Raw genomic sequence first — 27472 nt, 5'->3', positions numbered from 1 at the left:
TTAAAGGGGAGAAAGCAAATGGATTCACAGTTAAATAACTAAGAAAAAAATTATTAAGGCTTTATCCAACCTAGAATGGTTTCTTCTTGGTAGCAAAAAAAAATTGAACTGAGGTAAAATAATTTTAAAAGGTTGTGATGTTATCAGTAGAGGGAATCCTGAAACTAATGAAATCACAGAAATTTCCAGGTACCGTAGCAATGCAAGGTGGTTATCACTACAACTTGGAAAGATTCTCATCATCTGCTTAGATGATGTATGATAATTAATATTGTGTGTATGTGGTTTTTTTTAATTTAGGAACCTTTCACAACATTCTTTCTTAATGCAAATGATGGAAAATTTGACCATCCAGATAGAACCTTCTCATCAGTTGCAAGATCTTGGAGAACAAGCCAAAGAGATACATCAGATGTAAAGGTAAGCTTTAGGGAGGTTAGGGACTACAGGATATTTTTTTCCTGCATTGCAGATACTGAAACCTAAATTATGTGCTTTCAATATTGATATTTCTTTTTTTTTTAAATGAGAATAAGGAAAATTTTACATTTCATTCTCCACACATTACCATAATTTTTAAAGAATATACTATACATCTAAACTTATGAAAATAATCTTATGTATGATAGAAAATGATTAAAGGTTCTTTTTTATTCTGTGGTTAAGGTGTTTTGTTCTTTAAAAAAATCCAATCTAATTTAGATCAAATAATCAGGAGATGGAGAAAAGCCCAATAAATTGCTCTTTCCTGCTGTTAATTCAATATTTGGTCTATTCCATAAAACACAGCAGGAATTGGATTTGACCTTAAAGTGTCATATTGTTATAGCTTGCCCAGTCCTGGGTTTGCATAGCCTGGGGCAATTAATAAAGCATTAATGACAAGACCCATTTAAAATGTAGGCTTTTCTGTACGACTTTAGCTTTTACTTGACTGTGCCTGGGGATATTATGCAACAATATGCATTAGATTAAACCAACATACACACAATATACAGAAACCCCCGAAAGCAGAGTAATTTTACAGTCGTTATTACTTACCTATTGTTAAATACAAAGGTTTATTGTACATTTACATGGGATCTTATAAAAAAAATCATTCAGGATTCTGAACAATAAAATCTTTAACTTATTCTCATGGTTCTTATTTTCACTGGCAGTAAGGCTACATGATCAGATTTGTACACAAGTTTAGGGCTTAAAAGGCACACCTAATTTTAAGGCAAATTTATTTCATTACGGTGTTATTATAGAATATAAAATTTTGATGTTATAAAACATTTTAAACTCTGATTTAAACCAAAAAAACATAGTCAAAGTTGCCTTTTACTTCTTTTATTTGTGGATACTCTGCAAAACACCTCAGAAAGACAACTGCTCTGCCACTTAGGTATAGGAGGATTTTATAAAGGTAGAACAGCAATCTAGACTTTTTTTCTCAAGGAAAAAACATCATAATCCTATATCTAAGGATGAAGCATGTAGATTTTATTCCTATCAGTAGGCATTTTCTCAAGTATTAATATATAAACAATGTACAAGCATGATTAGGAAAGATAAGAAAACCTAAAGTATCTCCCAGATTTTTGAAACTCTGAAAGCTTACATTTTTCTTCCAGCAATGTAATCTTTCACTGAAAGTTGACCTGAAGATTTAAAGAATCTTTTTTTTCTCTTGAAGTTTAACCTTTTTTTGTGCCATGGATTCCTTTGTCTGGTGAAGCCTATGGACCCCTTCTCAGAATAATATTTTTAAATTCATGAAATAAAATACATAGAATTACAAAAGGAACTAGGTATATAGAAATACAGCTATCAAAATGTTTTTAAAAATAAGTTCACAGTCTTTAGGTTAAAAACCTTTGCCCCATGGCATATAACAACAACCATATCCTTTATTTGAATGGCTTTCCCTCCCCCACTCTACACTCCTACCGTGAACTCTCTAGTGGGGATGAACACTCCTAATACTTTCAGCCACAGTATGGAAATGACTTGAGACTTGTGAAGTGGAAAATTCCAGGAGATATAAATTAAAGACTGATATTTGGACTGAGTATCTCTGTATAAGTGTGTAACACTTTTCTCAAGGGCTTCTGACTTCAAGCTTAGTACCCTTTTCTGCCATCCCATACTAAGAACTGGTTTCCTACCCCAGTTCTGAGAAAATCAAAAAACTATTGAGACAAACAGCCCAGAAATAAGATTTACAACAAATGTATTCTGTTGTGCTAAAATAGGTTTTATGAATTATAGGCTTTTTGAGGGCAGAAACTGTCTTTTGTCTCATTTTGATCCATAGTGCTCAACAAAGTGCCTGGCACATAGTAGGCACTTAATGAATGTTTATTGGTTGACTGACATTACAGTGTGTAAGCAATAAAAATTAAAAGCAAATCTCAAAGAGTTTTTGGAAAATAGCTCCACGTTTTTGCAAAAAAAAAAATTATAAAGGTGAAATAGCAAAATTATTTTTGTTGAACTTCAATTGTATTGTTAAAATTTTTATTTTAGTTGGGCTAAAAGATAATTGGGATTATAAGTGGACATGATTTAACTGACTCTTCAGTCCTGTCTTGGGAAAAGTGGCTTGCAAATCGAGTGATCAACAAGCATTTATTCAGTGCCTACTGTGTGCTAGATACAATGGTAGGCACTGGCGATACAAAGAAAGAAAATGAACAGTCCGTGCCATACACAGGGCTCAAAGGGACAATGTGTGTACACATAAGAATGTACAGAATAAGAGTATTCAAGTGTAAGAGGCTTAATCAGGAAAGGCTTCGTGGAGTAGATGGCATTTGAAGTGAGTTTTGAAGGAAATCTAAGAGGTGAAGAGGGAGTATATGGCCAGGTATAGGGGACAGCATGGGGAAAAGCATGGCAACACAGGAATGGAATTCATGTGTGAAGAAGCAGCAGGATAGTTTGGCTCTGTTGTAGTATGAGTAGAAGATATTTTCTAAAAAGTCTAGAAAGGCAGGATAGAATCAGATTGTAAAGGGCTTTAAATACCAAACATAGTAGTTTGTATTTGTTATAAAGGTAATTAGGAGTCCCTAGAATTTACCAATCAGGGGAACCTGTGCTTTAGGAATGTCACTTGGGTATGGAGAACAGATTGGTGCAGGGAGAGACTTGAGGCACGGAGACTAATTAGGAAGCTACCCCAGTAGGCTGGTTAAGAAGTCAGGAGGATGTGAACTGGGTTAGTGGCTCTATAAGTGCAAAAAAGATTGTTAAAGCCAATTTATTTTATTTTTACAACTAAAACCTGACTAAAGTGTTTCAGTGTTCCCCGATCTTTACCAGTTTCCTGCTTAGGTTAAGACCTTTGTACTGCCTGGACAGAATTGATGAACAGGCTAGCTATTTGTCCAGTAGCTTCACCCAGATATTTTATACCAGAATTAACACTGAGTCACAGCTCAAAACTAACATTATAAAAATTGGTTTTTATTTTACAGGGGGATTATAATGAAGAATCCCAATCTAATTCTGGTGAAATAGAAATAGTGTTAACCTGTCCTATTATACTGAAATAGGCATAGCAAGGATAAAACAAGGATTTTTATAAAGGAGGTGGGATATGTATTAAGGGCACTTTACAAATGGTCTAAATTCTTATCCTGTTTCTCTGATTAAACTGTAGTATCTTTCATTTCATGAACAGTAGAACTTGTTAATAATGTATAATGGGTATTATAATAAATATTAATTGTTTTTAAAATTAATAGCAATAATAGTTTGATCAGACACATTTCTTTCTTTTTTAGTAACATAGAAATATAGACTAGTAGAGCTTGCAAGGGTGTTTGCATTTGAAATTCTGGTTTATAACTCAGCGCATATTCAATTCAGCATATATATGTGATATAAGGTTTACTGTTGTGCTATAAGAAATGATAAAGGGAATGGTTTCGGAGAAACCTGGGAAGACTTGTGTGAACTGACACCAAGTGAAGTGAACAGAACCAAGAGAACAATTTATATAATAACAATAAGGTAAAGCAACTTTAAGACTTAGAAACTCTGATCGGCATAATGATCAATCACAATTCCAAAGGATTAATGATGAAACATGCTACCCATCTCCTGATTGGTGACTCATAGTACAGTCTCATGTAATCACATATACATCAAAGTATAGACCATGTATATTAAATATAGAGATATATACACACATACATATATGTGTATATATATACATACTTACACACATGTATATATAGTTATATACATTCTACATATATTTATGTTTCAAACATAGTAAATGCAGAAATTTGCCCTGCTTGTCTATACATGTGTTTAACAATTTTTTCCAAACCTAAATTGGGAGGAGAGGACAGCTTTGCTAATTGAAAAAAAAAAAATGAAATTTTATTTAAAAAATTTTAATTGAAGACCTTTATGTGCAAAAATTTAGAAGATATTACTTGAACATGTTCCATTTAAATGTCAGAGTGAACGTATTTGAATACTCCAGTTATCTTTGTGTTATTTTTATATAAAAGTGTTTTCAGAACTAAGATGCAAATCATAGAGCAATAACATATAGTCTGTGCCCCACACTGCTGAAGCTTATGAAAAGAATGACTGAATTCATTCAAACATAATCAATTCAAAACCAATTCCTAGTCAATTGACAACATAGTTTCCCAAATAACTAGATGTATTACTAAACTGAAATTTTAATTTTTCTAAATTCCTTTGTGTGTATAAACACACACTACATTAATATTAACTTGTTTCTGTCTTGGTCTTTATTAAGCATACATAGTAAACAAGAATTCCTTTACTTGTTTTCACTAACATATTAAAATACATTTTCTTAGATCATTTACAAATGAAAGCATTCATTTCCTGTCTTGATTTGAACTCGATCAATAGAGCATATATTTTTATTAGCCTGGTAATACACAAGGGAAAAGTGGTGTGAAATAGATAGTTTTATTGTATCTTTATTAATGTCAGCCTTCTCCTATGGTAATGAGTACAAGTTGGGTAAAGGATATGTTTTAGTAAAGTGACCTTTCCAGATACAAGTTTTCCAGAAATAGCCTTAGTTTGACCAGTTAGCTTTCAAACATTTACTCCTCCCCCTTCTAGGACAGTTTCTGATAGCATTGAAATCCAAATAACTTATAACTTGCACTAATATTTTCTAATGCCTCACAAACTTATTATGCTACTTTTCAATAGCTGTGTAGATGTCAGAAGAGGTAGCAGTGACAAAATGTCATTAGGGTGACATAGTATAAATTCATACAGTTAATGGAGGTGCTCACCACTGGCTCATTGACCCATAATGAGGCTCTTGCAGAATTAATGGATGCCCTGGGATTAATCTTTTGGAAAAGGGAAAGAAAAAAAGATGGCAGCTTTAAAGCCTTTCTGTGAATTATATTAGAAAACTGAAAACGTCTGAAATGGATTTGATTTCACTGAAAAACCATAACATGGTATAGTCCCTTAGCAAAACATATTAAACTGAAATGTCAGATTTGATGTAAAAGGTATACAATTATGATAGTGTTAATAGTGGTCTTCTATCACTCTAAGACATACTTTCAAGTCCAATTTTTCAGAAGCTTGAACTTGTCATAAGCTTATAAATTAGAAAATGTGTTTGAGGATGTTTTCTTATATGTAGACAGAAGGCATATAATATTATTAACTGTACCTTAGGGTTTTAGTATAGCTATTAAAATAAACTAAGAATCACATTTACAGACATAAAATGTCTAATACTCATTTTTTCATTTTTCTAACAACATTTGCGTTTTAACATTTTTTATTTAAGAAATTTTAAGCTACATGAAATCCTTTGAAAATTATATTTCTCTTGAAAAATGGATATCTAACCTGTTTTGCTGAGTGGGTGCATGAAAAGAAATGGAAGAGATTACTAGTGTCAAAAATATCAAAGAACATTGGAGTATAATAAATTGAGGAAAATATTAAAGTTCAATGGAATTTTTAATGTATATACCACTTCAATTTAAAATACTTGTTAACATTAAATAGCATGACAATATAATAAATTGTATAATAAAATAATGAAATGTAGAATAAAATTTAGATTTTTGTGAGGGAAACATAATGACTAAGCCTGTTGCCTCAAATATTATGTCAAAATAACCATCAGTTCTATCAGATAGGAAGTTCAATGAAAAATTCAGTTTCTAATCTGTTGTTTCTCTTGGGGGATAGGGGCCCAGGTGTATAGAGCCAGCTTGAACCCAGTTAATTGTTAGATGTTCACTTGGAGCATTTACACCTCAGAAATCAGCAAACACTATAAGTTAGGACTTAATTTATTATTTTGTTGATGTTCTAGACTTAAGAAAATGATGTTAATAATGCAGATTAAACTTAAAAGTGTGTTGGAGACATATTTTTTTTTTCTCCTCGGAGAACTTCTTATTAAACATTTACCAGCACACCTGAAGGTGTGTGTTGAGGCAGACCTTTGATTTGATCAGATCTCCACACTAAAGTAGACCAACAACTCTATAATTTATATAGTCTTAGAAAATTGCCTGGGACATAGAGATTGTAATGTGATTATAATATATTTTAAAGTCAGGATTTGGACCCAAATCATCCTGCTTCCAAAGCTAACTTTCTGTTCACTTCACTGCCTCTTTATGTTTTATCATACAGAAAAATGAGGTTGTTGGATGGAATTTTAAATTTTTCAACCAATTTGGTAGAAACAGCCAGAGTATATTCAAGTTCCAAGCAAGTTATAAATCTCTTTAGTCATAAACTGTTTTTTAGTAATATGTACATACTTTAAAATGTCAAAAATCTGTGCTGTGATTTGTATAAGGATTACAACCTCTTCATGTCTTAGTTGAATGTTTCATGAGTCCACGTGGCAAAAGTAAATAAATACATTACCTGTCAACCAAACTTCTGGTGATGAGTTTGTCTATATTTATCTTGGCTAGTTCTTGGATCACAGATACACAATCTGTTGCCAGGGCTATACTTGAATAAAGTATTTCTAGCTCAGTAGCTGCCAAAAGTACAGTGACATATAATATTTAAGAATCCAGGATCAGCTCCATACTACAATGAGGCATCCAAGGAAGATCTTAGTAGAGTTAAATGAGCAATTTCTATTACATATTGTTATAAACATTGTTGTCAAATGAATCATAAAATGGTATAACTAATATGCTGGGTTTTTTTCAACTTCTAAAACTTTTCCTTTTTTCTTCTATGTAACTGCTTATTTAGTGATTATAAATACATTCTTTAGGTTATAAGATCATAATAAGGCTTTTTAATTTCAAGGTAGTAAGGAAGGGACAGAGCTTTAACTACATTCTTTTGTTAGTAATTTATTTTAAAGTTTAGCTTATCAATGTATGTAGTGGTGCTAAATTATTTGACAGTCTCTGATACACATAAATCTAAATCATTCTTAAATAGTAACTTTTGTTCAGTGAAAACATTTTCATGTTTAGCACAGATTTCTCTGCAGTATTACTGAAATATGTTATTGATAGTTGTACTGGAGGTTAATATGTTAGAGATTTCCCCTCGTATTCTCCTTTTGGGTCTCAGTAAGAGATAAAAGTGCTTTGTTAACCTTAAAGTGTTAAATGGATGCAAACTGTTATTATTATTACTGCCTGCTAGATTACAGAATCATAGACAGAGTTGGAGGAGGCCCTAAAAATCATCTAATCAAAGTTCCTCTTTTTTCAGATAAGCCCAAGGCTTAGAGGTGGTAAATGAGTTGCCCAATGTCACTGCTATTTCCAACACAGTATACTGCCTACTCTTTTCACTTTCTGTTAGTGGTATTCACTGAGATGTGTCTGGAGATATTTTTAAGGGATCAGAACTCTGTAAATTATAATGGAACATAGAGTATGAATATCCTTATGTAGTTCCAAGTTCTAATTCCTTTACATGATTGTATCTTTATACTGAACAAGTAAGTTCAGCAAACATTTATTAATCACTTACTATATATGCCAGGCGCTATGCTGAGTATTGGCAATACAAAGAGAAACAGAAAGAAGACAGTCTATGCTCTCAAGGAGTTCACATTGTAGTGGGAAAGACAACATAAAACAACTGTATACAAACAATATATAATTTGGGAAACACCTGTATTTATAGAACAAAAAGGGGAAGATGAACTAGCAAATGAACAGAAGTGTTCAGACTGTTAAGAAAGGAACCAGGAGGTAGCAACGTCATGGAAGTCAGGGAAGAGGGTAGGAAAGGAATGAGTGAGCAGTAGTATCATACCAGCAGAAAAATTAAGAATGACAACTTAAGACCATTGGGAGTTAGCAATTAAGAAATCATTGTTGACCTTTAGCAAAGTGGTTTCAATGAAGTAGTGGGAAGACCTACCTCCATCAGCTGACCTATATATATGCAAATGACACTAAACTCTATAGACCCGAATTTCATAATCTATACATCTAGACCTGAGTTATGGCCCTATATATCTGGTTGCCTGCTGCACGTCTCCACACAAATATACTAAAACCTTAAATGTAATATATCAGAAACATCCTCTGCTAGTCCAGTGGTACATCCCCAATATGACATCCCGTGCTTTCTTGTTCAGTCCCTGGACTAGTACATCTAACTGTGTTATACTCCTCTTGTCAGGTCCTAGGGCCCCTGCTGTACCTGCTGTACGTTATTGCTGTATCACTTGAGAATGTCAAGAGAAATAGCCAGCACCATGTCTTCCCCCAGGATTGTCTCCATTCCGTTCTCCCTCCCCTTTGCCTTCTTCTACCTTTCCTAGTTCCACCTCCTTGCAAGGATTAGAGAGTCAGGGATTAAGGGTCATTAGGTACACTGTAAAGTTACAGGGCATACTGAGTGGGGGCGAGGGGGAAGGGTTGCAGTACAGGTATTACTGTACATTCTAGTGATTTAAATCAAAGTCACTATTACATCATGAAGATGAAGGCCAGTACGTGCCAAAAATGGATAAAAGGTCTTCCTGAACCCCTGGTGACTTCCTCTCTTGATTTTTCTCTCCCTCAGGAGTAGCCACCCCAGGAGCAATCTGGAAGTCTCTCCTCAAGGGCTCTTCCCTACAGTTTCCCAAGTACCAGAATGACTAGTTATGGATAGTTTGCAGCATATTACCAATAAAGAATTATACAGGAAAAGCAATGAAAAAGAAACAGAGGTATATGATTGGCAGAGAAGGTATATTAGTCATGTAGGGACTATGCAGAATAACTAAGAGACATCCTATATGCTCTATTGGTATCTTTGCAATGTCAAAAGATGCCATTCTCACTTTCCCCTGCAAACGCTGCCTACCCTTCCATATCTTTCTAGTCACTTTTACTCAGAGTCTTAGAATCATATTGATTTTTCCTTCTTCTTCATCTCCTATATCCTGACAGTTGCTGAACTCTGTTGATTCTACCATTTGGGTATTTCTTTCATCCATGTAAAATTCATTTATCCTTTCATTGATTCAGTAAACATTTATTAAGCTTTTATTATGTGAGATACACTGTGCTAAGTACTGTGTGAATTACAAAGATAAATGCAATATGATCCCTATCCTTAAGGAGTTGCTTATCCAATAGTATAAGCATGCGAGATAATGCAAATAGTGATAATAAACATCAGAATATAATAAGTGAACACAAGAAGTACCAATAAAGTGGTATGAAGGAGAGATCACTATAGACTGTAGAGAGAGAGAAATCATCATGAAAATGGGGGCATTTGAGATAAGTGGGCATTAAAAGATGAAATCCATTGAGGTAGAAATGGATTGATGTAGGCAGGGAGCAAATATGCTATCAGTCCTTCTTTTAGAGACATAAAATTATTTAGTTCAACAAATTATCTTTACTATACTTCTGGACTTTGTACAGTAATAAAAAGTGCCTCCCTTCTTTCTGTTATTTCTATTGAAACCCAGAGATTTGAGTGCTTAACACTTCAGCCTGCTCCCTCTTCCTTACCAATAAGATTACAGGGCAGTCTTTGCAGATGGAGTGGGGAGGTGCAGACATTACTATACCTGCTAGTGGCTTAAACAGAAGTCACCATTACATCATAAAGGTGAAGACCAGTATGTGCAACAGGTGGAACTCCTAAGGTCTTCCTGAACCCCCAGTGAGTTCCTCTCTTACTCTGTCCTCCCCTAGCAAGAGCCTGGAAATCTCTTCCCAGGGACTCTTCCTCACGATTTCTCAAGTACCAGAATGGCTAGTTAGATCTCTGGTAGTTTGTGACATATTACCAACAAAGAATTATAAAAGAAAAGCCAGTGAGTGCTTTAGGCATTTATTTGTCAACTTACTCTGATATCTTAACTAACACTTTTACATGACTTGATTCTGCTAGTCCTAGGACCAGGTTTAAAAAAAATTTTGACATTCTAAAGTGATGGGGCAAATCTCATAAGATCAAATTTAATAGAGTTAAATTTAAAGTGCTGTACTTGGTTTCAAAAAATCAGAAGAGGAAACTCTTAATAAACTGCCTCAGTTTTTTCAGTGAAGCAAGGTCCTGGGCTGAGACGATTAAAAGAGAGTCCCATGGGAGACTTGAGGAAAAGCAAGATTTCCTAGAACAGCTACTGTCAAGAGTGGGATGGCAAATTGATTGGGGAGGTATAAAAAGATTACCTGCCAGCAGTGAGGGCCCAGTTGAGATTGTATAACAGAAATTTGTAATATAGTATAGTATAAATCTGAACTAATTTACAAAAAGGTCAAGGTAGGGAGAAGAGGAGAACAGCAGCCAGTCCAAAAGTAATAGAAGGAGAGCTTGGAAGCAGCGATGGGGAGCAAGGAGTATTATAACACCTCTGCCTCGACCAGTGATTCCGGGGGACAGTTAGTGAAAGTGCAGCCAGTGCCAGAGAGAGCAGCCAGGGAGGCTGTGGAGCCAGGTCTCAGTAAGTGCCACAGAATAAGAAGTGTGGAAAAGGAAAAGATTTAAGGTGAAAGCAAGTTTAGTGTCTATAGAGAAGGCTCTCCAGAGAGCACAGTAGAATACCTTTAGAGTGTGACATTTGGGGGTTGGGTTGAGGAGTATAAGAATAAGAGAGGGGACAGTGGGAGATGAAGAATGGAATTTACATAAAGCTAGCTAGGGATTCAGGATCACTGGACTAAGGAGGGTATGAGCAGGTGAGAGTTTATTAATTACTGCTGAATGTATTCAGAAGGGTCATTAATATCATTACGGCTTTGGCCTCAGTGTGATGTCTCCTTGGGGTGTTGGGCAACTTAGGTAAGGAGACTAGCGGGAGAGCTAGGATAGAATAACATTTCTGTCCAGTCCCTTTAGGCTGACTAGGCCAGGAAATTGATGGAGGGAGTATAAGGAATAAGAAAATAGATATTTGAGAAAAGAGATGTGCATTGAAACTAGCATTTCAAATTCTAATTCTAGGCCAGCTGCTTAAACAAGGCAACCATAAATGGATAAATTTATGATTTTAAAATCACTACGTTTCTATTTCACTTTTTCTTCAAAGTGATATAAATTGCACATTAGGCATCACACATTTACGATCACTTTATTGCAGACATGAATCCAACCATACCAGGAATTTTTTCCTTGCTGTTATATTAAGTACTCACCATTCAAGTCACATGTATTAAATATTTTGAACTATTTATTATATTGACAATTTGCTTTTCATAGTATCCAATAGTGAATATTTAAAAAACTATTAGTTGGGCTTTTCCTTTGCCAAATTCAAAGAGTAAAGTATGAATTCCATTTTTAAAAGTCCATTGTAATTTAAGTATATTATAATTGATAATGCAGCTGAAAAGACAAAAATAAGAAGTAACAGGAATTTTTATTTTAAATTCTATACATAGTTTTCTTTTCCTTAATGCAGTCTTCAATAATAATTCAGAGAACTTTAATTGCGTGAAATTTGGTTTCTTAAAGTGAATATCTTAGATTTAGTAATACTAGCTCACATTTGTATATAACTTTACAGTTTACAAAATATTTTAGATATGTTTTAATTAATCAAAAGCTTTCTGCTGTTACAAAAATACTCGCTTTCTTGATGCTAATATGGCCTGTTTTTTAATTAGTATGCTCTCTTTAATACATGTGTTTTGGAAACATTATTGAGAAAAAATGAACTTTTAGAATAATGTTGTAAAATGAACATTCAAACCATAGTACAAAAAAATTTAATCATATCTTCCTTGAATATCTTATCCAAAGGGGAAAAAATAGAGGGAGGATTTGTCTTGTGTAATACATATACACACAGAGAGATATACATACACAAAATATAGAAAATGTTCAATAATGTTTCAACTGTTTTATGCAGTAGGTGTAATATGCCATACTTTTATCACTGACAGGAATTAATTCCAGAGTTCTACTACCTACCTGAAATGTTTGTCAACAGTAATGGATATAATTTGGGAGTCAGAGAAGATGAGGTTGTTGTAAATGATGTTGACCTTCCCCCATGGGCAAAGAAACCTGAAGACTTTGTACGGATCAACAGAATGGTAAGAGAGATTTTGGCTTCTACTTGAGCTGTTATGTTGATGTTAAATAGCCAATATATTTTTAACACATTTTTTTTTGTTTTAACAAATAAGGATTTCATATATGTGAAAATATTAATAGAAAAGGTTTAAAATATAAGAAGGGAAGAAGGGTTTTACAAGTTGGTCTTTTGACAGTTCTACCGTACAATGGAAATTCGTTCTCCGTGCATGTTATTTCCCTCCATTATACATTTCCAGCCTCTCTCCTTCACAGATTCTACAGTCCAGTCAGACTAAGCTTACTATACTTCACCCCCAGCATCTTATCTTTCTTCTCTCTGTGCCTTTCCTTTGTACAAGCTGTCCCTCATTCCTGGAATGTATTATCCTCCCGTTACCTTTCATCTGGACTACTTACTGCACTAGCCTTCTAATTGGTTTCCCTGCTCCCCATTTCAATCTGTTTTCCACTCAGCTGCCAAAATGATATTCTTCAAGTTCAAGTCTGACCATGTCACCTCCCTCCCTCAATTAACTATAGTGATTCCCTGTTACTTTCAAAATCAAATAGAAAATCCTGTATTTGGACTTAAAACTTTCATCACCTGGCCTCTTCCTACCTTTCTGGTGTTCTTACTCTTTACTCCCCTCCGCGCACAGAATGATTCCACTACAGTGACACTCCTTCTTCTGACTGTGTTTGCACTGGCTGTCTGTCCCCCAAGCCTGGAATGCTCTTCCTCATCGCCTCCAATTCCTTCCTTCCCTGACTTACCTTAATGCTCATCTTAAATCCCATCATCTGCAGGCCTTTCCACTTTTGTATAGTTCTAATTATTAGAAAGATTTTCTATATATCAAGATAAAATTTGCCCTTTTGCAATTTCTACCCATGTTCCCAGTCCTGCCCTCTAAGGCCACTTCCCAGATTGAAGTTCTAACTCTTCTTCCACAAAGCCAGAAGTTCTTAACCTTTTTTGTGTCATAGTCCCCTTTGGCAGTCTGGCAAAACCTATGGACATCTCAGAATAAGGTTTTTAGTGCACAAAATACATAGGATAAATGAAGGAAACCAATTATATCGAAAAATAATCATCAAAATATTTTTAAAACAAATTCATGGACCCCAGGTTACAAAATCTTATACATGGAACCCCTTCAGATATTTGAAGACAGCTATCATATCTAACTCTCTCGACTCCTTACAATTAAATATCTATCCCTAATTCCGTCAGCCAATCCTGATGTGGTATAAATTTCAGGCTCTTCACTACCCTGGTTGCCTTTTTTCTAGAGACTCTTATGCTTATCAATGTCCTTCCTAATATGTGGCAGCCTAAACCATGCATAATATTCCAGATGTGGCCTAACCAGTGCAGGGTACAGAATGATTGTGATCTCCTGTTCCTGGAATTTGATCCTCTCTTGATGCACCTCAGGGCCACGCTGGCCTGTGGAAGTAAAGGCACTCACTTGCAGCCTTTGGAATGAGTGCCCCTTAAGTGTGACTACCATGTGATGAGATTTGATCAATTTCTCCTACCCTTTTCATTTTCTTTATTTGGTCACAAATTCATGGATTATGTGGTAACCTAAGCATCCTAACTAGTGAGAAGAGGAAATCCACAAAACTTATGGATCCAAAAGAGATCTATAGAATGTAATGGATATGCTTTATAGCCATTTAGAGGAGTGGGTGCTAGCCCCCCCGGCCCAATCTGTATCCAGATTTGACATGATGTGGCAGATACCCAGATTGGGTTGTTGTGGCAGCTCCAAAGATGGCTTCTCTTTCATTTTTATATTTATTGAGAAAAGGTGATGTCCCTGATATGTGTAAGAGATGATCCTTCCTTTTTGAGGTTTCGAGACGAGATGGTGATTAATGAAGAGCAGTGACTTCTTTTCAGATATACACTTTGTGATCTTTAGGGGCAGTAATTGATTGAGGGAAATAATAATATGGAACTGGAATATTTCCTGATTTACACAAGGTTAGTCAACAAGAGAGATATCAAAGCTATTAAGATGCTAGATGCTTGCTATAGGACCATCTGAATACAGGTGAACATTTCTCTATAATGTTATCTTTGGGCAAAAGAGACACCTCAGGCAGCTGTAAGTGTGGAGGCAAAGGACAAGAAACGATTAATACTGAAGGATACATGCCATGTTGTTTTTGTTGTTTAGTCTATTCACTTGTGTCCAACTCTGAACCAGGCATGGAGAACTCGTAGCCTCAAGGCTACATGACGCCCTGGAGGTCCTCAAGTGTGGCCCTTTGACTGAATCCAAACTTCACAGAACAAATCCCCTTAATAAAAGGATTTGGTCTGTAATACTTGGACTCAGTCAAGAGGCTGCACCCAAGGACCTAGAAGGCCACAGGTTTCCCACCCCTGCATGGATCATACCATGCCAGCCCCTTCTGTTCTCCACTATGTCTCAAAGTCTGTCTAGCTTCATGTTCATTGTTTCCATGTTTCTCCCTATCCATCTCATCCTCTGCTGTCTTCTTTTCCTTTTTCCTTCAGTTCTTGCCAACATTAAAGTCTTTTCCAGTGAGTCCTATCTTCTCATTATATGATCAGAGTATTAAAGCTTCAGCTTCAGTATTTGGGTTAATTTCTTTAACTATTGACTGATTTGATATCCTTGCTGTCCAAAGCACTTTCAAAAGTTTTCTCCAGCACCACAATTCAAAAGCATCGATTCTGCAGCGCTCAGTTTTCCTTATAGTCCAGCTTTTACTGCTGTACGTTGTTATGCCAGGAGAATTTCTTTGGGTTATTTTCTCAAATGAAGAATCAAAGATCTCATTGGTACTTGTGGTTTTTTCCCTTGGGATTCTACATGTGAAATGTTTGCTCAGAATCTATAGTTGAAAGAGAATGGACTCCCAATGCACAGAAATCCTGACAAGGCATTAGTAATTTAGTTATGTGTAAATATGTGTATGCATGTATGTATTCTTTAACAAGCAAGGTTGATTCATTTACCTTCCTCAAAGTGAGGAAGTGCACTTGTAGTTTAACAATTTTTTTAAGAAGTAAAACTAAATCCTTATACATATAACAAAAAGGAGTATGGAACTACAGAGACTAAATATTATAGAAAGCATTTTAGTAAAAACACTCTTTATGCATGTAGGTTATGATATGACACCCATGTGGGTTATTTGTACATCCGCATGGGCTGTGAAGTCTTGCCAAACTCTTTCTAAGGGAGATTGATTCTTGCCTGAAGGGGATATGAACCTGGCCAAACTGTTTCTGTTCTCTTCTAGCAAGATAACAGACTAGAATTATATTTATCTGCCCCCATTACATATTCTGGTCTAAGGGAATTTTTTTTTTGTTGAAGTTACTTTTTTGGTCACCATTCCATAAAGGGGAAGAGTTATTCTAAACTGAAGTGTGTAGCCTCCTCTCCAAACGTGTATTAAATGAAAGGCCATTGACAATAATGAATAGTAAGCAAACCCATTTATAAAATCTAAGCAGAGAGCAAACAGAAATCAGAGAAATTACACAGATTAGAATATACCAAAAAATATAGATATCGAATGAGCTCTTTAGATGGGACTAAGATATCACAGCTTAACTAAAAGGTATTGATCTCACCCGAAGGGAAGTTCTTCAGTCTCTAGAGAGGCAAGCTGGAAATAATCAAAGACATATTGAGGAATCAGTTTGCACCTAAATGTCTGCCTTGCAAAATCTTTTCTGTTGTATCCTGGAGTCAGGCCCAAAGAGTCTGAAATCTCCTGTGTACTATCTCAAAGCAAGAATGAAGAAGACTGTCTCTCCTCTCCAGAGCTCTCCAACAAACTCTGCCTCTCACATAGACACATAGCATTCCCTGTACTAATTATGAGTTTATGCAAATACAGTATCATAACATATGACAACTCACTCTTGAACCAAAAACTGCTGAGAAAAACAAAAAGCAGCCTGGCAGAAATTAAGAGTAAATCAACATCTCATACTATATACCACAAAAAGCACTGTGAGATTACATGACCTGGATATAAAAGGGCATATCACAGTCAAATTAGAGGAGCATAGAAGGAGATAGCATTGACTAGAAGAAGAGCTCCTGATCAAATAAGGAGTAGAGTCACAGGGATAAAATGGAAAATTTTGACCACATAAATTTGAAAAGTTTTTGCCACAAATGAAATCAGTGCAGTTGGAATTAGAAGGGAATCAGTGTCTGCACATGTATGTGTGTATACACATAATCCCAACTAAGTCCCCTCCAAAAAAGAAAGAGAACCCATAAAAACCAAGTATTTGTTGTAGCAAAGAACTAGAGACAAGTAAGAATAGCCCAATTCCTACACATGTACTCCAGAAATGATAAAACAAAAGAGCATCATACCAAATGATGATTTAGAAATAAAAAGAAGCTACAATGAATACTTCTTCCAACACTGGTAAACAAAAGAGCACCTCTAAAATAATTAGTGCACCGAGGAGGAAAGCCTGAGCTGAAGAACTGGGAAGCCTTCCAATTCCTATAGCCTCTGAGTGCTCTAACCAGGGAACTCAGGTCAATCTTGCTTCAACCAGAAGGGTAGGAAGAACATGGGACTCCAGCAAAGAGGTTCCTGGGCATTTAAGCAGCCAGAACTCCTACTTAGAGGGCATTAACCAAATGTCTTAAGGCCCCTGAAATTTTGTAACACTGACCTCATTGGCCCCTGACAAACTTGAAGAAGTCGACACACACTCTCTCTGGAGAATACAAACAAATTTAGGACCTGACAACACTTAATGCACAGCAGACACCAAAGAAAAGGAGGGCAAGTGAGAGAACCTCAGAAAATACAGACAGAGGCAAAACAGGAGTCCACCATTCCCTCTAAGTGTGCAAGAACAGTTAGCCTGGCCCTAGAAAAAAAGTAAGGAAAGCTACTAAACATTCAGAATAACACACTGACAATACAGAAAAATTATGGTTCCAGGGAAGTCCCAAGATACAAGTCTAGGGGAAAATAGTAACTCCACAATGACTATGAGCAAAGCCTCAGTTAAAGGTATGGCATGCTGACAAGAATGTCTTAGAATTCCTGGAAGAGATGAAATGAGATATAAAAAGGATGTTATAAATGAAATGAGAATTCTAAAGGAAGGAATAGGAATAATCATTTTATTAAAGGAAATGCAAAATCTTAGCCAAGTAACAGACTGAAAATTAGAAAAGGATTCTATGGGACTATGATCAATTTTTTTAAAGAAGAAAATGTAATTTATCTCTTACTTTAAAAAAAACTTATCTAGAAAACAAGTCAAGGAGAAATAATCTAAGAATCATTAGACTACCATAAAAATCACAACCAAACCAAAGGAAAAACAAACAAACAAAAAACCCAGATAGCATATTTTAAGAATTCACATATGAAAACTGCCCAGATCTTTTAGAATTAGAAGACAAAGTCAGTCAGTCAGTAAACATTTATTAAATACCTACTGTGTTCCAGACACTGTGCTAAGCACTGGGCATACAAAGAAAGGTAAAGGACAGTTCCTGCTCTCAAGAAGCTCATTGTCTAGTGGAGAAGACAACATGTAAACAGCTGGAAATAATCAACAGAAGGAGAACAATAGAATTAATGAAGATTCGGAAAGACTTCCTATAGAAGGTGGAATTTAGCTGGGACTTGAAAGAAGCTGGGGAAGCCAAGAGGCAAAGATGAGGAAGAAAAACATTCCAGGCATGGGAGACAGCTCTTATAACTAAATCACAATGTACATGGGGGAAGGGGTATAAAAACTGGAAACGGAGAGGGGGCCAAGGACTTTGAACTCCAAACAAAGGATTTTATATATGATTCTTGAGGTAATAGGGAGCCACTGGAGTTTAGTGAGTTAGGGATAGGGAGAGGCATAGTAAGACATGAGATTTGGGAAGATACTTTGACATCTGAGTAGAGGATGGACTGCATTAGATAGGCTTATGTCAGGGGAACCAACCAGCAGATTATTGCAGTAGTCCAGCAGTGAGGCAATGAGGGCCTGAAACAGCATGGCAGCAGTGTAAGAAGCATATATGAGATACACTATGAAGGTAAACATACGAGCCTTGGCAACAGATTGGATTGTGTGGGGGTAAGGGGTGAGGGAGAGTGAAAAGTGCAGGATGACCTCTAAGTTATGAGCCAGGCTGACAGGGAGGATGCTGGTGCCCTTGAAAGTAATAGGGAAGTTTGGAAGAGAGACTTTTTGGGGAGAAAGATAGTTAGTTTTGAACATGTTGAGTTTCAGATGTCTATGAGATGTCCAATTGAAGACATCCAATAGGCAGTTGGATATGGAAGACAAGAGATCAGGAGAGAGGTTAGGACCGTATTAGATTTGAGAATCAACATAAAGATGATAATTGAATTTATGAAACCTGATGAGATCACCAAGTGAAATATAATATGAAGGGAAAGATCCAGACAAAATCCTGTTGGATACCCACAGTTAGCAGGCATGACCTGGATGAAGATCCAGCAACAGACACTGAGCAGTAGTGAGATGAAGAACCAAAAGAGAAGAATGTGATGAGAACCTAGAGGGAAGAGTGATCAAGAGTGTAAAAGGCAAGAAAGATGATGATTGAGAAAAGGCCATTAGATTTGCAATTAAGGGATTGTTTGGAGAGAAGTTTGAGATGAATTATGAAGAAGGAAAACTATAGAGAGTTATGAACAGAGTAAGAGGAAAGGAAGTGGAAGTACCTATCACAGGCGGCCTTCTTAGAGAGTTTAGCATCAAAAGGGAGGAGAGAGATGGGACAGTAGCTAACAAGGATGGAAAGATCAAGTGAAGGTTTTTTGAAGATGGGAGAGACATAGGCTTGTTTGTAGAGAAACAGCCAGTAGACTGGGAGAAATAGAATAGAGATAAGCAAGAGAATTGGCAGTTTGTTAGAGACCATGGAATGGAATGGGATCACTTGTGCCTGTAGAGGGATTTGCCTTGGCAAAAAAAAAAAGAGCCATATCTTCATGTGGGTGAAGTGGTGAAAGAAGAGAAAATGGCAGAAGGCATCTAGGTGCTTTGAGATGAGAAAGAGGATGGAAGTGCAAGTTCTCAGCAAATAGCCTCAGTTTTTTCAAGAAAATGTGAGGTATGTTTCTCAGCTGAGAAGAGGGAGGGAGGGAAAGCTGTGGGAAATTAGAGAAGGGATGAAAAGGTTTGGGGTCAGCTAGGTAGCACAGTGGATAGAGCTCTGGCCTTGGAGTCAGGAGGACCTGAGTTTAAATCCAGCCTCAGACACTTGATCCTTACTAGCTGTGTGACCCCATTGCCTAGCCAAAAAAAAAAAAAGAAAAGGCTTGGAAGAACCACTGTGGTAAGTGGGATAATGAATTAATTATGGAGGTATAAAAGGATTATCTTACCCATTATGTAATATAAATTAGTAGTGGATCTAATCAGCATAGTTTTGTGATTTTTATCTAGCTTCAGTCAGCAGCACATCCTGAATGGACCAAAGGCAGCAGATGATGGGAGTAAACCAACTCTGGGGCTTGGCAGGGAAAATCAGTGATATAATAAAGGGTCAAGGAAGAAGGGAATCAAGAGAAGAGGACAGTGTAGAGCTGAACTGGTTCACCAAGTGTTAAGATGAGTATAGCTAGTGCATGGGGTGATAAACTGGGAAGGAACTAAGGAGCTGAAGTATTAATGGTCATTTTGTGGATGAAGAAAAGTGTTTGAGGTTGCAAGAGAGAGGAAGAATGATGATAGGGTCAGACAAGAGAATTTCAGAGGTCTTGAACACAAAAGTGGAACATTTGTGGATGTTAATAAGATCAAGGATATGACCATCTTTTTGTGTAACTGAGATGGAGTGGAAGATCATGGGAAATAAGTAAGTTGAATAACTAGTAAAAATGAGGTATTTGAAGGAATTTTAATATGTATGTTAGAGTCCCCTAGTATGAGAACAGAAGTTGGGGAGGAAGGAAAGATTGAAAGCACTGAACTCATTGAGGAAAGAAGGGAAGTGTTCTGGAGATCAGTAGACAACAGCTACCAAAATTTTGATTGAGTGATAGAGATGGATTGAGTGAACCTCAAAGACAGAAAAGTAATTGAGTGACGATGGTAGTGAAAGTGGAAGTGGCAGTGGGAAGCAAGGAGTTTTCCGACTCCACTGGCTCAATCAGTGAACTGAAGAGGAATGAATGAAAGTTCAGCCAGAGAGAGTGGCCAGGTAGCCTGTGTCATCAAGAGGAAGCCACTCCACAAGCAATACAAGATAAAAGGAGTGGGAAAGCAAAAGCTTTAAGATGAAAAGTTTGTTGTCTATGGAGCAGGGTCTCCAGAGAGCACTGTGAAAGGGGTAGATAAAGTTTGACATTTGGAGGATTGAATTGAGGGGAATGGAAATAAAGGAGGGGATAAGAGGGGAATGGAGGTTTCATATAAAGATAGCTGGAGGCTCTGGATCACTAGAATGGGAAGCGTATCACCAGATGAGAGTGTGTTAATCTCTACCAAATGAGTTCAGGAAGGTGAGGTTAACACCACTAGGGGTTGGCCTCAGTGTGGTATCCTTTTAGGGTTTTAAGCAGCTCCAGTGAAGGAACCAGTGGGGACTGCTAATATTTCTGTCCTATTCCTGCAGGCAGACTAGACCAATAAATAGGTGGAAAGAGTAGGAAGGAATAAGTAAATAAAATTTGAGAAAAGAAGTATTCATTGACTCTAGCAATTTAAACTAATAATTCTAGGCCAGCTGCTTAAACAAGACAGAATTAAAGTAAGAGACTAAAACAGAGTTTTATTATGCTTTAGGTGACCTCACAAAAGCAGGTATAGCAGAAAAGGCAGCAGTAAAAATAAACATGATTAAAAAGAGATAAACAGGGAAAGTATAATAGTATTTTAAAGCATATTTTATTTTTTCAGTCAGGAAAAATTCTTCCTTATGTCCTTCCCAACCCTATCTTTCCCCCTACCCACACCGACCCCTGCCCCATCAAGAACAACAACAACAACAAAAAAATGCCTGTTACAAAAAAGCAAAAGAAATTTCCACATTGGTCATATCCATGTGTGTTTACATACATATGTGTGTCTCATTCTGTGCTCTGAGGCATCTATATCAGGAAGTGGGTAGCATGTTTCATCATTAGCTCTGCAATTGTGGTTGATCAGGACACTGATAAGAGTTCCTAATTTTTTTTTAAAGTTGTTTGTCTTTAGCAAGTAAACATTTATCAAGCACCTACTATGTTCCAGGCACTGTGCTAAGCACTGAGGATACAAAAAGAGGTAAAATATTGTCCCTGCCCTCAGAAAGCTCACAATCTAATGGACAAACAAATGTATACAAACAAGCTATATTACAGGATAAAGGCACTAGAATTAAGAGGAATTGAGAAACACTTCGTGTAAAAGTTGAGATTTTAGTTGAGACTTAAAGGAAGCCTAGGAAACCAGGAGGTGGAAATTAGGAGGGAGAGCATTCCAAGCATGGAGGATAGCCATAGAAAATATCTGGAGCTAAGGGATGGAGTGTCTTGTAGTGGAACAGCCAGGGGGCCACTGTCACATGGTGGAGAGCAAAGTAGAAAGAAACTGGAAAGGTTGGGTGAGGCTAAGTTAGGAAGGGCTTTGAAGGCTAGAGAATTTTGTATTTGATCCTAGAGGCAGTAGGAAGATACTGGAATCTTGTTTTTTATTGTCTTTACCACATTGTTGTCCTTATATAAATTATTTTCCTGATTCCGTTCACTTCATGCTACAGCAGTTCCCCCAAGTCTTCCCAGGTTTCTCTGAAACCATTTCCTTCATTTCTTACAGCAAAATAATAGTACATTCATTTTTATAACTAGAGAATAAAAACAACATTCAAGATTGTTTGTATTCTTTAGAAATGAATAGGAAAAGAGGCATCCTGAAGTTATAAAATGTGACTTTGATTTAAACTATTACTAATACTGAAAAAATAAGCAATTATGTGTTATGAAAAATAGCATTAAAATTGGTATTTCAGGTTATCTGTCTCTTAGACAAAAATGGGCTCTCATAAGCATCTTTGTTTTAAAATATCATAAATTATATTGGACCTTACCAAAAGAGTAAAATGTTTTCTCAAAATAGCATTTACTTGAATCATATGAATAAATGAAACTAGATAGAGTACCTTTAGAAATAAGAAAAAATCTTCCCACAGATGGATGATTACTACTGAGATGCTTGGTGTTTGTTTATTTTCCCCAGCTACCAGAAGTTCTGATTAGAAATATATAAACTACAAACTAGTGATTTATATTTAGAATGTTCCTAAGCTACTCATAAGAAAAAAATTATCTGGAAGTTGTTCATTTCTTTGTTTCCTCACTTCAGGCCCTAGAAAGTGAGTTTGTCTCCTGCCAGCTCCATCAGTGGATTGACCTTATATTTGGCTACAAACAGCGAGGACCAGAAGCAGTCCGTGCCCTGAATGTTTTTCACTACCTAACATATGAAGGCTCTGTGAACCTGGATAGTATCACTGATCCAGTGCTTAGGGAGGTAGGTGTTAAATACTGTATTATTCTAAATTTTTCTGTCATCTCTAAAACATGAATTTGACTTACCCTCTTTTTTAGTGTAAATTTCCCAATGGCGTGGCTTTATACAAATATGCACTGAATTTCAGGCTCTTGACAAATATAAAAAAATGAATATGTTAGATGTCAGAAACAAGCAATGAGGTCAGCATGCTGTTGTTCTCTCAGAATTTCTGACATACATCAGATGGTACATTTCAGTATACTGTATTCACTTTCTTTTATTTTCCAGTCTGTTCTAGAAGATGAATGAAGCACTTATTATATATATGTTACTTATTCACAAAACTTAGGTGAACACTTAAATATAAATATTTCCTATTAAAATATGGTGGGGCGGTTTTAAAATATAAAAGTAAAATTCCAACATTCTAACCAAATAATGCAGGAAAAATGTTTCAATAAAATGGTAAAATTCCTTGACAAATATTTTATTTTTCAATACATTCTCATCACAAAATATTTACAGTTTATAAAATGGAATTATATACACATATTATGTTCGTATGTATTTTTAAGGAAATTATTGATGTAAAACATTGCTGAAATTGCTACAACTGTACATAAAAGGGTTTTTTAATTGGTGAAAAGTGTGAAGATGCAACAGCTGCCTCACAAGTGCTGCTGCAACAGCGCTGGGCTCCCGTTTCCCAGTCTCTGAGCCAGCCGCCATCTGCTGTGTGCAAAACACTAATATGCCGCAAGGCTGTGGAGTAGTTTCTTAATCTCATAGCTGGAAAAATTGTCGATTTTTGGAAATTAATCACTAAAGGAACATTTACATCTATGTAGGTTATTTCTTACATTTTTTTCTTTTAAAAATCAATTTACTTTGAATAGCTGAGAACAGAGAAAAGTAGGAGAAGCCTTATAAGTATTAGGCCCTTAAGCTAAATATTCAGAGAATGCATTGTAAGTATATAATTAGGGGCAATAGTGTACAAAATTACATTCATAAAGAAATAGAATTATTTCCTGAAGCAAAAATGAGAAACCAAGTACTGAACAATGAAGAATTAGGAAATTGCTTTGTTTACCAGCATACCTGACTTAGTGTCCCAGTTGTACACAGATCTGTAACCAGATTTTCAGAGATAAAAGCCTCAGCTTATAAGTTATACACTGCATAGTATAGGTTGTTCTTGTTCTGTACTTGAATGTTCATTCTATTTGTGATCTTATATATGACATTTAGTTGGTTTCCAACAAACAAAAAAGAAAGAAAATGTTATGTTTCTATTCTAACACTAAGATCAAAATATTCTTTTATTTGAAGTATATTTTTAAGATCTAGTATCTCCCCCAAAAAAAAACCCTCCATAATCACCCAAGAGAAATAAAGTTACAGATAATATAGAAAGAGAACAGGCTTTCTCTGAACAGTGTAGTAGTACAGTTTTTTATTAATCCATTTCTGGTATCTTCATCCCCTAACTGTGATAGGCATGTAGGGAGCTCCAGTGAGCAAACTCCCTCCATCAGTGGAGATCAGCAGTTATTCTGGAACTTACAGTCTAAGATGTTCCTGAGCTACCTAGAGGTTAAGAGACTTGTCCAGGGTCACATTGCTAATACAGATAGTTTTCATGTTATGTAAATTCACATTACAAAAATTCAGTCTTACCTAAAGAATTCTGAAAGAAATCTGCATTCTTTAAAAAAAAAATCTATGTTAACTTTGCTATACAGTAGTGTTCTCTCTGTGTCTCTCTGTCTCTCTCTCTCTGTGTCTCTGTCTCTGTCTCTCTATCTATCTCTCTCTGCGTCTCTGCTTCTCGAGTCTCCCACTCCCCAACAAAAAAGCAAACTAAAAACCCTCCAAGTGAAAGCAGGACAGACTTGTGGCTGCTGCCTGTCAGGGGTGTAGCTTGAGATCTCTGGAGCCAAGAGAGGAGACCTTGAGGCAACCACCCACCCACCTCCAAGTCTGGCCTCACATGACTGTCTTCCAACCTTCCCCCATCAGTGGTTGGGTGCTATATGCCTGTCCCTCACCCCTAAGAGCCATTTCTCTCCTGTGTCCTTATATTGGCCCCACCCTTACATGTTCCTCCTCCTGCTTTCCCTTCTCTGTCCCCAGCCCCCACACATCCTTGAACTATGTGCCAGCCCCCTCTCTCTGTGGGCCCCTAGTCCCTCTCTTGTCTCACTTCTTCCCTTCCCTGTCCCTGGGCAAATTCATGTTAGAGACAAACCGCTTTACATGGAAGTCTGTACACAATACATTATTCCCCATGATACCCTATTTGATATTGTGATATCTATGGGATCTACAAAACTTGCAGGTAATTATTGTGGCAAAGAATAAACTGATTTGTACAGGAATAGATAATAGTAGTGTCCTTATATCCCCACCCACCAATCACCTTGGGCAAGTACCATAGCCTCCCTGGGGTTGTCTCCTCAAATGTAAGATCAAGTTATGGTAGTTGAACTCAAAAATCTTGTCCAGATCAAAATCTGTGTACCTATGATCTGAGCTATATGATGCCTAATAAAGAATTATGGGGGGGGGGGCAGCTAGGTGACACAGTGGATAGAGCTCTGGCCTTGGAACACCTGAGTTCAAATCCAGCCTCAGACACTTGACACTTACTAGCTGTGTGACCCTGAGCAAGTCACTTAACCCTGACTGCCTTGCCAAAAAGCCAAAAAAAAAAAAAGAATTAATAAAATTAGTCCTTTTAGATCAGCAGACTACTGTCATGAGTGGAAGTTTCCAGCCAAAAATCTTGCTTATCATATAGACAGCCAAGACATTCTAGTAACTATTGTTTGGTGTCTGTTCCATATAACTCAACAGGATGACTGGCTCTGTATATTGACTATGATAAACATAGTAGCGCATGCTTCACATAGCCATATTCTGAGATGTTTCTACCTGCCCCTTTTTCTTAACATGTGCAAATATGAACATCAGATTATTCAGAATGGGATTATAGTTGTTCTAGGAAACCCCAGGAGATAAAAAATATAACTCTCTAAATCACTTGCAATACTATTCCATTATTAAGAGAATTCCCTTTATCTTAGTTCAAGAGTATCAGGTTATCTGGGAAGGCATACTTAGAATATGCCCACATATTTCTTTTTCCCCAAATAAGCCAATATAGGTCTCGGAATGTTCTCACAGAGATGTTCACCTTGACCCTAAATAACAATGTCAAATCAAATTTCTCAAAAGGAAATATTATCTCCTAAGACCGCTAGAGGATCACTGTAACTCTAACTTAGTAAATGGTTCCTTCTGGCTTAATGTGCCTCTCCAGCACCTTATTTCCACAAAATAATTTTGCATTTAGTAAAGTAAGACTTTTAAGACTATAAAGGTTACATTGTTCGAGCAGAGATATATAATATAATCCTGTTTCTGCTAGTTTTCTTTGTAAACTCACTTAATTTCTCTCTACATCAATTGTTCCTACTGTAAAGTTGAAATAATAAATAACATGTGTTTCCCTCCCAAAAATCACTTAGAGACTCTTTTCATAAGTACAATATCAAGAACAAATGCAGTATAACAAAGTGCATTTTTAATTTGGTGTCTAATTAGATCCTCCTAGTATATCAGTTATTCCCAGGAGTTAATAGGAACTCTGGACAGTACATTAACTTTTTCAGGAGGCTCCTGTTTCTTGAACTACGCATTGGTATACCAGCAGGTAGAGGAGTTTATTGATCTCTCAGAATGCCAAAACAAGATGAGAACTTTTAAAATACTTCTCTGAGTTTTCTAACTTCCTTTTAAAATAAGAAATTAATTTTCCCTCATATTTTAATTGTTCATAGTATCTTTTTAAATTAACCTTACATTTCTAATTTAAGGTTACCACAGTCAGTATAATATTTTAGTAAACAGACTACCATACTTTCAGTAGCTGTTATAATTTTATGATTCTGAACTGTCTACCTTAAAGGAGACAGCATTTTGGGGGTTAGGTCTAAAATGACTGTATTTCTAATTTGTGTGTATTGTACCTATGTAATTGGTCTCTTTTGTTAAAACATACACACAATTTTTAGCTTTGAAATAAATGCTAAAACATGAAGAGCAGCCTAAGGTTATTGATTCATTCTTCTTTGACAGGTGAAATCATGGTAACAGCACTAACCACAGCAATTATGGCATTAAAATGTCAAGAAATTAGAGGTCAGAAGAACAGATAATTTTCTTTCCTGTGTCAGATTAAAAATTGACACTTTGACAGCATAGGATCTCTGGCTGAGAAAATTATGACAGCTTAACTCATCTTGTACTTGTAAAGCAGTAATTGATAATGAACTTTATCATGACAGCCTTCTCCTGTGGAGAAACATGACAGAACAGTCCTGGTACAAAGCCGGGATCTCTCTCTTCAGTATGTAAACACCAAATATAGTGGATATTTGATGATATTTCGAATTGTCTTAGCTCTTGATT

The 27472-nt window shown here is 36.2% G+C and overlaps 1 protein-coding gene across 1 annotated transcript in view; it reads left to right on the top strand.

Annotated features, from left to right (window-relative positions):
- NBEA (neurobeachin) overlaps positions 1-27472 on the top strand; it is a 776021-nt gene that overhangs the window by 700848 nt on the left and 47701 nt on the right. The window contains 3 exon segments of the mRNA XM_078147053.1: positions 301-420; positions 12360-12512; positions 22847-23014. Of these exon segments, the coding sequence (XP_078003179.1) occupies positions 301-420; positions 12360-12512; positions 22847-23014 (441 nt within the window).

The sequence above is a fragment of the Phascolarctos cinereus genome, unplaced genomic scaffold (assembly GCF_003287225.1).
Source record: "Phascolarctos cinereus isolate Bilbo 61053 unplaced genomic scaffold, phaCin_HiC Scaffold_726;HRSCAF=1367, whole genome shotgun sequence".
NCBI classification, from domain to species: Eukaryota; Metazoa; Chordata; class Mammalia; order Diprotodontia; family Phascolarctidae; genus Phascolarctos; species Phascolarctos cinereus.
This window is presented reverse-complemented; position numbering and strand designations above follow the sequence as displayed.